Here is an 11,444-nt window from a genome sequence, read left to right on the forward strand (position 1 = left end):
CGAGTCGGTGGCATGTGGATCGTGGAGGGCCTGCCAGAACGTATTGCGCTTTGTGGAGTTGTTTGTACTTGGAACCCGTTGTGACAGATCCTTGTAACAGAGACAGCCAAGTTAGGAGCATGTTCTAGTTTTCACCCATCTCTAGTTTAACTGTCTCTTCCGAATTGGCTACAGAAGTTTATTTTGCATAAGGCTTTATGGAGTTGTGGGGTCTTTTGAAAGTGGATATACTCCAGTAGTCTCAAAATTCTTATTCTGAAACTGTTGGGGTTTGGTTGAGCAGGTGGCTCTGCTGTCCTGGTGTTTTTAGCCTCCAAGTGCAAATTCTGTCATATGTAAATAGTGTTTTGTTTTCCTGTTTAAATTCACATAAAATTGTGACATACCTGAACAATGTGCTAAATTCCTTGGCTCTGACTTGCCGTACTTCCCATCTTGTTTAATGTTCTTTGGAACATGTTCTGTTCAGGTTTTTGCCAGAATGAGAAGTCATTGACAAAGGCATTTATTTTAGCTGTCCTTGTCATTCGTAGCATTGGGTTCCCTGCATGTGGTACTCGGAGGAGTGCTGGTCTAATTTAGAAACAAATTGTTTCTATTTCAAGTTTTTAAGAGAACAATCTCATTAACATTCAAGTTCCCACTCAGATCTGGTTGCGGGAGGGTGTAACAGGAGTCTTGCTGCCAAGTCTGATGCAGCTGATCCTCCACAGCTATTTGTGAAATGCAGTAGTAGGGTTACTACTGCCTTTTAGGCTCTTAGTTTGGACCTTGGTAATGTATAATTCTCTGTGATATACAGTCTCTGTGGGAGACTGGGACTGTTTTGAGATCAAGAAGAAAAGATACAGGAAGCTGAGGGCAAAAAAAAGTGAACTCATAAACTGTCTCTACAGGTTTCTGGCAGATCTAGGGAGAGAGCTTTAGTCTTATGAACACCAGTTTCCTCTGTTGTTTTGGGGACCAGTGCAATGTTCATCTCTTCCTGCTATTTTGTGGTAGAGCTTACAACAAAAGGTCTCTATCTCCAAACAGAAATAGTGCTGGGGTGCTGTGGGACCTGATTCTGAGCATGCGGTCTAGAAAATCAAAAATGAGCGCTTTGAGCGTTGCTGTTTAAAGTAAATAAATTAAGTGCATTTTAAGATTTACTGCTGTTGTTACACATTCATTGATCTGACTGTGTCTAATTGCTAATTAATAACAACTGTAGGCACAGTGTGTGGTCTTTGAAATGAGCTGGCAGCACTGACCGAGATGCTATTGGAGAGTTAGTTTTATAGCGGAACATCTCTGCTTCTAGAATGTGTTCTGCTGAACAGCTTGGCCAGATGTGAACTTGCTGCTGCCTCAGCTGCTCCTGCTACAAGCAAGGGAGTCTAGAACATTCATCTTTAAAGTTATTTTTTTCTTGTAAGAGCATTCACTTTCTTTATACAGAAGATGGCAAGATCAGGCAGGGGTTTATTTCTCTCTTTGGTTTGACCTGATGGTGTTTTTAAGTTGTTCATGGAAGCTGGGCCTTACTGGAGGTGTGGTCTAACAGAATAAGGATTTTTTGCAATGTTTCCTTTTTTTTCCCCCCCCAGTGAAAATGAGGAATTTATATATTTTTATTGTTGTCCTGTTCATCCCATGGAGTTTTTCTTTGGCAAAGTATGATGAATTTGAGGATGGAGATGACATTATGGAATACGATGATAATGACTTTGCTGAATTTGAAGATGTTAATGAAGATGCAGTCACAGACTCTCCTCAGAGGATCATCACTACAGAAGATGATGAAGAAGAAGCCACTGTAGAGCTTGAAGGTCAGGATGAGAATCAGGAAGACTTTGATGACGCAGATGCACAGGTAATGCCTCATCTCCTTCCTTTATGTGTTTCCTAACAGTATCTCTACACCCTTCTTTCTCACCTTATCTTTCTGGATTTTGCTTACTGGACTTTGAATCTTCATGCTGTTTGTGATTTTGTCCCTTAGGAAGGTGATACCGAGAGTGAACCATATGATGATGAGGAGTTTGAAGGCTACGAAGAGAAACCAGATGCATCTCCTGGCAAAAATAAAGACCCCATAACAATAGTTAATGTAGGTATAAATGCTGATCTGCTTTCTATTTGGTGTTTCATCACTTATTTTTTAAGTCATAAAGAGAGAATATGTCCTAAAGAATTTGCTATTTGAATTAACAAGAGACAGTTCAGAAATGGGAAGAAGAGTGGAGACAAGAAATACCTGAAATAATGCAACAGGATAGCAGCAGAATATGATCCAGGTGTGCCAGCTTCCAACTCCATGTTCTTCTGCATTGGTTTGTGCTACTTCAAATAGCAACTCTTGAAGTAAAACTTCAGGGCATGTGCCCTTGGTCTGTTGATCGCTATTATAAGCTGCTAGCACTCACATCCTTGGATCAATGCTGTATTCTGTATTAAAACTGAGAATTGGAATTGGAATATAGATCAGGAAGTTCTTCATTAAAACAGACCTTTTGAGACATGGTTTTGACCAAAGCATTTTGTGATTTAGCTTCTTTTACCCGTAAGACTATGGGGGAGAAGTGGAGGAGCTAGAGTGCTGACCTTCACGTAATCCAGAGAAAAAACATACGTCCCAGAATATCTGGGTGCTTTGTCAACACATAAATAAGAGGTTGCAGTGATGATATGCTTACAATAAACATAGTGTATTTTTAGCTTGTGTGTGGCTAAAGTTTCAGATTAGAAGTTGACTCCTCTGATGATGTTTGAAGCCAATCTTTGTCCGCCCTGCATCACCTTCTTGTCGCCTCCCAAGAGAGTCTTTTACAGAATGATCAGGTGCTTGAGGCCTGCATTTTTATTATCCTTAAGATCTCTTTTTAAGTATTGTGGCTGACCTTGGTAGTAAAAATTAAAGTTTGGGTACTTTTATGACTGAAGGGTGATACAGTGATAGCAGAACAGCTAATTATTCTCTGAAGATGGCAAGGTCAGACAGGCTTCCCTGCTTCCTCACAAGTGGCTTTTGGTGATCATCCTGAAAATGCTCCTGGACATTAGGTATTTAGATTTCACCAGACGTTACCGGATGATCAGATAATGCTGTGATGGGCAGGGCATCAGGCTCCAATAATCAGTGGGTTGAGATGCTGGGCTGTTGACTACTCTTAAGGCATACATGCTAGCACAGGCTCACTTGGGAGAGAGAAATATTTTCTTTGTATTAGCCAGATACAGGAAACACCTGCTAATAGCATTCCCAAAGTATGATTACTGCGTCCCAGTAGAGCCAAATGCATTATGTAGGCTTAGCTCTGTCCTGTTGCCTTTGTAAAGCTTATTGCTGTGTTTGGGATCAAGCTTCTCCAGTACTCGGTGTTTTCCAAATTGTTTGTGTATATGGAATCCATTCAATCAATATGTAAAAGACGGTCTCTATTCACTTACCATAGGTCCCTGCTCACCTTCAAAACAGCTGGGAAAGTTATTACATGGAGATCCTGATGGTAACAGGTCTTCTTGCTTATATCATGAATTACATCATTGGGAAGAACAAAAACAACCGTCTGGCTCATGCATGGTTCAATACTCACAGGGACCTGCTAGAAAGTAACTTTGCTCTTGTTGGTGAGTTCCATAATGACTAGGATCCAGGTTTAGTTATATGAATGAAGCTGGTTTTAGACCTGCATGTAGGCTATAGAGAAGACTAACCTTTTCTGTGCAGATGCACGATCGCACTAATGACAGCTCTGCGTGTAGACAGATAGTGTGGCAGTGTTCCAGTGCTGAAATGAGCTGAAATTAATTATGGTGTTGTAGTATAAATTATTCAGAAACATCACAGTGATACTGAAGTAATCCAGGAACAACTGAGCTCTAAGTCTACTGATGAACTTTGGTGTTTTAAATTTGTGATTTTTAGACTGCAGTTCTCTTTCACTGTTGTTTTCTTCAGGGGATGATGGCACTAATAAAGAAGCTACAAGCACTGGGAAACTAAATCAAGAAAATGAGCACATATATAACTTGTGGTGCTCGGGAAGGGTGTGCTGTGAAGGAATGCTCATCCAGCTAAAGGTAAGGATGAGTGAGTTTGTAGCACTGTTTACCTGTCACCAGTTTTCAGGTTCTAGAGGCTTTTCCATTCCAGTGTGAACAACAAGGAGTCCTAGCTCGACTCTTTTGATTCAGAGTCAGGGTTCAAAATATGCACACGTGAAGGGAAGACTGGTTGAATTAAAGATCCATACAGGCCTATATTCTGCCAACCAGAGTAGGTAAGAGTGTGTCCTGGTTTCAGCCGGGATAGAGCTGGTTTTCTTCACAGAAGCTAGTGTGAGACTATGTTTTGGATTTGGGATGAGAAACTGTTGATAATGTGCTGATGTTTTGGGTTGTCGCTAAGTAGTCAAGGACAGTCCAGCTTCTCGTGCTGGCCTGCTAGCAAGAAGGCTGGGGTTGCACAGGAAGCTGGGAGGGGACACGGCCAGGACAGCTGACCCAGGCTGGCCAAAGAGATATTCCCTACCATACGATGTCATGCCCAGTACATAAACTGGAGTTGGCTGGGGGGTGGAAATCGCTGGTCGGGGATGGGCTATTGATTGCCGGGTGGTGAGCAATCGCTGTATTGGTCATCACTTGTTCTTGTACATTCCTTTGTCGGTATTATTATTGTTGTTATCATTGTTGTTTCTTTCTCTCTTTCTGTCCTATTAAACTGTTTTTATCTCAACCCATGAGTTTTTTTTTCTAATTTTCTCCTCCGTCCCACTGGGGGAGGGGGAGTGAGTGAGCGAGTGAGTGGCTGTGTGGTGCTTAGTTGCTGGCTGGGGCTAAACCACGACAGAGTGAATGCTTACAGAAAGAGTATAGAAACCAGAAGTATAGTGTAAAGAGAGGTAACTGGATGATGAAGAGCCCAGCTGCCATTTAGAGGTACTCCAGCCTGTTGGAGAAATGGACCAACAGGAATTCCAGTGAAGTACAACAGACAAATACAGAGTCCTGCACCTGGGATGAAACAGCCCCACACATTGGTTCAGCACATAACTGGAGGGTACAAGGCCCTGAGAAACTCATCTAATGCAGAAAGTCAGCCTGCTTTTCAGCAGTATGGGTGACTTCCAACGGGCCCTTCAAAGCTAAATTATTCTATGAAAAATCTACTTATAACTGCCCTCTTTTTCCTTGTGCGCCACTCCTATCTGCCAGTGAAGTGCCGCACCCTAGGTATATTCATCTATCTTCTGTGTTTACAAACTTGTATTTTTAGTTTCTCAAGAGACAAGACCTTCTGAACGTTCTTGCACGCATGATGAGGCCAGCTTCTGACCAAGTGGTATGTACTCAGCCCTTTAGATTAGCTGTGATAAATTGTTGCATTCCTTTGGTTCTGCTGTGCTGGTTTTGATTATTCTTATAACACGCAAGTGAATTGCTAGGTGTCTTTCTGTAGTATTCCGTATCTTCCAGTTCAGTGGCTGTTAAAACAATCCAAAAGAATCATTTGTGTTTCTTTTCTGCCGGTGAAATACAAAAGGCTGATGACTGTAAATTGTTTTGTCTGTGGCTTTTATTGTTTGAGTGGTTTTGTGCATGGTCTTACCATGCTTTAAGACCTCATCTTGATAAAAAAGTGATTTTACGATCTGAAATCCTTACTGATTGTGCTTCTATCTGTTCAGTCTGCCTGAACAGAGCTGTTTAAGGCATATGCTGGCCTGGATATTATATCCCGTAACGTTACTTTTTGCTTGGCCCTTGCTGTTGATGAGGGGAATGTCTAACCGCCTAAATACCAAGAGAGGTTACATTTTGGAAGAAGAGTGGCCGTGTGCACTGTGAATACTCTTTCCATGTACCTATAACTCAAATCAACTACCTTTATCTTAGCAGTATATGGCCTCACTTAGTCTTTGTTCTTACGAATGAAAGTCTGACAACCATTGAAGTCGTGGAAGACATAGGTCTCCATTTGGCCAGTAATTTGAGGGCAGAGTACATCGTCTAAATCTGACCAAGGCTAATAACATTCTGTCTCACAGCAAATAAAAGTAACAATGAATGATGAAGATATGGACACCTATGTGTTTGCTGTTGGAACAAGAAAAGCACTGGTGCGACTTCAGAAAGAGATGCAGGACCTGGTATGTATGTTCACACTGGGAATTCTAATGTGATAAATAACAGGGTATAAGAATGTCTATTCTGTAGATTTCTTATTTTTTGGGGAACCGTTGAAAACTTGTGACTGACTTGTTGGAATTAGTGTGTGGGGGAAAAGACATTTTCATCTAATGGATGAAAGTCTAATGCCATCAAACAGGTGAAGTGCTAGCCAGCTGCTGTCAGAACTGCAGGAAAAGAGGCAAGTGAAAGCAGCTTACATCTTCCTTTTGGCATATAATTCATTTAGGAGGAGGCTGAAGTATATTGTCAGGATACACACGAGTGGCACTTCACCTCATTTAATTTGCACAAATGACTTTTTGAAGGATCGAAAAGTAAATTTAATTAGTGATACGGAAAGTTTGGGTCTGTTACCTGCTTTTATGTGATCTGAAATGAAAACTTTCCACGCGTTCAAGCCTTGAAGCTTGCAAAGAATCCAGTGATAACAAGCAGTGGTTTGCAAATCTTTTCTCTCATAACTTGTCTCAAGTGATAGCACTAAACTGTGGTTGATGGGATGCCAGTTGTTTTTGTTCTGTTACCAAACACTATAAGCAAAATGCCTTAATCCACTTGAGCATTCCAGCATGGCTATATTACAATTGTTTTAACTTTTTCCTTAAAGTACTCACAATTGAAGGGAAATACTAACTTAAAGGCTACTGGTACTGCATGCTTTACTTCATGCTTGAAACGTCCCCAGCCAAACTGAGTGACCGAGTTAGTGTATTTTTATTGTTTCTTATCAGGTACTTTTAGGGGTCTCACTGTGCTGCAGCAGTTCAGTCTGATAAGATACTTGAAGCTTGTGTTTTATTTCTTTCCTCTTGTTCTGTTTCAGAGTGAGTTCTGCAGTGATAAACCTAAGTCTGGTGCAAAATATGGGCTTCCAGATTCACTGGCTATCTTGTCGGAGATGGGGGAGGTCACAGAGGGAATGATGGACGCTAAGGTAATCTTGAATGAATTGGTACAAATCTTCCTTGGTAACCCTGGCACTTGCAGCCTATGAAAAAAGGTGCTAATCTTTTCACAACAGGGGAACCAAATGGCCCTAGTGAGATCTAGAGAAATCAAGATCCTAAGGAAGCTTAAGGGCTGGAAGAAGGATGTAATTCTCATGTCTTTATTCCTTTTACATAACAACTGGTAGTCTGACATGAACTGCAGACTTAAAACTGCCTTTCAAAGCCTGGAAGTTACCTCCAACAGACAGTTTGAAGGCAGGTGTTGGTGTGTCTGCAGGTCCTCAGAGTTCACATCTGTTATCAGATGAATTGGAAAATCCCAAATGGGAGTTAGATACCTAATATCTGAGTTGGTCACATTAATTCCATGTATTGAGGCCCCTTCTAGCAAAAGCTGAAAAAAAATTGAGAGTTTAAATTTCAGTGTCATTGTGGCATAGCTGAGTAATATATGGGTAGGCTGCAAATGGATCAGTGTTGGGAAAAACTAACCCCAGTTTCTCTTTTAGATGATACATTTCCTCACGCACTATGCTGACAAGATTGAGTCCGTCCAATTCTCGGACCAGTTCTCCGGTCCAAAACTTATGCAAGAGTACGTATAAAGCTACATCTCTCCTCCCAGTAGCTATTGTAACACTAAGCAAAATAGAGGCTGACAAACTTGTTTGTAGTGTGAAGCCTGCTGGAATGCACACAAAGAGGAATTGGGAGTAAAGGTGAAACAGGTGAATAAATACACTCCCAATGCTTCCAAATGCTCTATTAGTTTAGAACATCAAGGTGCTTTATTGCCTTAATATTTGTGTGCTGGTTATGCTGCAGTTTGGGCAGCTACAAATTTCAGATAACACCTAGCAGCTACAGTGTACACAGCTGCATGGAAAACAACCGAGTAATCCCACTAAAGGTATATGGCATGTTAGAGTTTTAACGGCCAAGAAGTAATACTGCAGGAGGAGAACTTGACATGCTAACTCAGATGCTATTTGAATGCATTGAGAACTAGGTTTAAGCAAAGTCTGCAGTGTAAAAAAACAAAAAAAACCCACCAAAAAAACACACACACACACACAAAAAAACCCCAAACAAAGAAAACCAAAACCAACAAACCCAACACCCCCCCCCACGCCCCAAACCCCAAAAAACCCAACAACAAAAACCACCAAGGCTGCTTGTCCTTCCCTAGCTGAAATAGCTGCTGAAACAGCTAAGTGTTCTGCTGTTGAATCCATCGCTTGGGTACTTCTGTTCAGGCCAATTCTCATCTGTGCTTCAGAAATACACAGATGCGGTATCTCTTCTGTTTCTCTAAGCCTCCTAGTCTTGAGGTGCTTTTAGCTGCTGTTTCAGAATTGCCAAGTGGTGGGTGATTTATCTTATCTGAATTATCATGTAGGTTGTTGAAAGGGTGTATTATGCTCACAGGCATAAAAATGATCCATATCAAAACTTGAAACTGTCCTCCAAAAAAAGGAACATACTTTGATTTAATGAACATTAACTTTGATTTAAGACAGCAGTACGTGTACCCTGTACTGAAATTGCTAGGCTTTGGAGGATCTGTGAAATGTAGGTCTGACTTTTTCTTACGTTGGAATACTGTGGGTTTTTGGGCAGTGAAGACTTAAATTCTTTAGAAAATATTTTTTTTCCTAACTGACATTTATAAAAGATCTGTCGTAGTATAAACAGCAGGGCATATGTAAAACAATGTCATTAAAAATATACAGGCCTTCTTAGGGCTCAGATGACTTCTGACAATCAGACTGGATGGTGCTGTTAGTATGTGTTTACATTAATTCCTTTTCACTGCATGCTTTTGAGTAAAACGCTTCAAGAATCTGAATTGTTTGAAATTTAAATTTGGGTTCCAGCCAGGCTTTTAATCTTGTTTATTTTATTTGAGTAGTTTGCAAGTGTCTCTGTTCTCGATGAGGTTTTCCTTAACAATGTTAGGTATTTTGTACGCCCGTATTTTTCTTCACACATTCCAGCCACTTTTTTCTTTCCTACCAGGGAGGGTCAGCTTACAAAACTGCCCGAAACTAAAAAGACACTTTTGTTTACATTTAACGGTAAGAGAAGTGGTGTACCTGTGTGTATGTGTATCTGGCGGAGTGTTGCACTTCATTTGTGTGAGTCACGTGCTCAATTTCTGTTTGTCTATAGAAGACAGTATGTGATGAATGACACCAGTGCATGTAACAGGATCACTGATTGATTAGCCAGTAAAGAGAAGCCAGTAGTCACACTGGGGACTGAGCGGCATATCGTCATGATAATAGGATATTCAGTCCTGCTATTATTGATCTCGGTTCATACTTGTATCTCTACTAGTGGTTGTATTGGGAGATGGCTTGTTTTTAAAGCTGCATGCCTTGCAGTTTGAGCTTGCACAGAGTTACTTGGTTAACCCTGTTTTGAAATAAAAACAGCCTCTTGAGAGTCTATTCTAGAAAAGGCCCATAGTTCTGTTCAACACTCAAGGCCATAGCTCCAAGTGGAGCTGATGTCAGAGCTTGAATTCAACCCTTACCTTTGTATTTCGCACTAATAAAACTAAGAAGGATTGTGTCAGGACTCTAAATGTGATCTCCAAAGCTAAACACCTCTTAGTTAGTTATGTCCTTCCTAAAGAAGAAAAGAACATCTTTTTTTCATGAATGGTGCAAGCAATAAGGAAAGAAGCAAATAGAAAAATCCTGCCAACCTCTCTGAATTAACAAGAAGCTCTTTATTTCAGTGCCTGGTTCAGGCAACACTTCCCCAAAGGACATGGAGTCTTTGCTGCCTCTGATGAGCATGGTCATCTACTCTATTGACAAAGCAAAGAAGTTCCGTCTAAACAGAGAAGTAAGTAGTGTATATTTTTCTGTCTTCTGAATATTGTATGAAATTGCAACCATTATCATTGTGTCCTTAATCTTAAGATTGGGAGCCCTATGTTTCTAATATGAGATACTGCATCCTGCTCATGGGGAGATGAATATTAACTGCATTTGCTTTTCTCTGTGAAAAGGGTAAACAAAAAGCTGACAAGAACAGGGCTCGCGTGGAAGAGAACTTCCTTAAACTGACTCATGTGCAAAGACAGGAGGCTGCCCAGTCCCGTCGAGAAGAGAAAAAACGGGCAGAGAAGGAGCGAATCATGAATGAAGAGGATCCTGAAAAACAGCGTCGGCTGGAGGTGAGATGGATTTTTCAGATTGTTACAAGCTACTGGCAAATTTCTCCTACGATATCTCCAGGGCTGCTTGTAGGTATACCACCAATGGCCAGCTTTGATTCATTTCTTATTTGCTGGAAGGCAGACAACTTCCAGGGCATATGCTGTGGCTTTCTGAAATGGGCAAAGGCTCCCAGTGAGGAGCCAGCTCACGTGGTTAGAGCTGTGAACCCAAGTAGTGGAGGTCTTTTGGCTCTTCTGAAGGGATCAGCTTGCTCTTTGAAGAGATCACCAATATTCATTCAGATCTCTCTGTCGTTGACTACAGGAAGCCGCTTTGCGGCGTGAGCAGAAGAAACTTGAGAAGAAGCAGATGAAGATGAAGCAAATCAAAGTGAAAGCTATGTGACTCCATTGTGAAAAGCGTCTCGGTGCCACCTGCAGAATTTTAATTCACAGGGTACGAAGACCTACTGAACTCATAATCTTACACTTCTTCCACAATCCTAACACTAGTAGCCATTAAGAGAAATGTTCCTTGCATTGGTGTTACTTAAATAAGTATTACAGCAACATGCAGGTGTGCGTAGAGAGCTTTGTCTTGGCAGTTTTATTCCAGGTGGTATACATTTTTGCTACTTGTCTGTTTAAAAAAAATTGCAATATTCTTGAATGCTCTTTGTCATTTGTTCTTTAAAAACGGAAGATTGTAAACCTGTCCACGTGTACTGGTAACATTCATACTTTGGTTTTAGTTATTGGGAGGTAAGGGGGAAAAACTTAATGGGAGGAAATCTGCACAATAAAAATGTACTGTGCATTTATTTGCATCAAGCTTGTAAAGGCACAAAACTTAGAGCCTTCCATACACAGTATGGATTCTTCAGGGATTTAAGCCCAGTAGAATAGAAGTGATTTTTCTTTTCTTTCTTTTTTTTTCTTTTTTTTTTTTTAAACAAGCAAGGGACTGAAACAGTATTTGGTCACCTCTTGGCATGATTGGCATAGGTGTAAAACATAGGTGGATTAGATAGAAGGGAATGGAATACACAAACAGTTTCCTACTTGTGGTTTTGAGTGCTGCAAGCTTAATACAATGTGAAGTCTGTAATGTCAGTGTGGTCTTTCTTCAGGAGTGAGCGCAT

General features: G+C 40.8%; 1 protein-coding gene across 1 annotated transcript; it reads left to right on the plus strand.

The window, feature by feature from the left end:
• Window positions 1-1,594: 1,594 nt before the first annotated feature.
• Window positions 1,595-11,021, plus strand: CCDC47 (coiled-coil domain containing 47). The gene is made up of 12 exons (XM_010294531.1): window positions 1,595-1,855; window positions 1,985-2,092; window positions 3,438-3,612; window positions 3,944-4,065; window positions 5,264-5,329; window positions 6,036-6,137; window positions 7,004-7,114; window positions 7,640-7,725; window positions 9,150-9,208; window positions 9,877-9,986; window positions 10,153-10,320; window positions 10,628-11,021. The coding sequence occupies exons 1-12, from the start codon at window positions 1,595-1,597 to the stop codon at window positions 10,706-10,708; spliced, it is 1,449 nt and encodes a 482-aa protein (XP_010292833.1). The 3' UTR covers window positions 10,709-11,021.
• Window positions 11,022-11,444: the final 423 nt, after the last annotated feature.

Source organism: Phaethon lepturus, unplaced genomic scaffold (assembly GCF_000687285.1).
Source record: "Phaethon lepturus isolate BGI_N335 unplaced genomic scaffold, ASM68728v1 scaffold31609, whole genome shotgun sequence".
Classification (NCBI taxonomy): Eukaryota; Metazoa; Chordata; class Aves; order Phaethontiformes; family Phaethontidae; genus Phaethon; species Phaethon lepturus.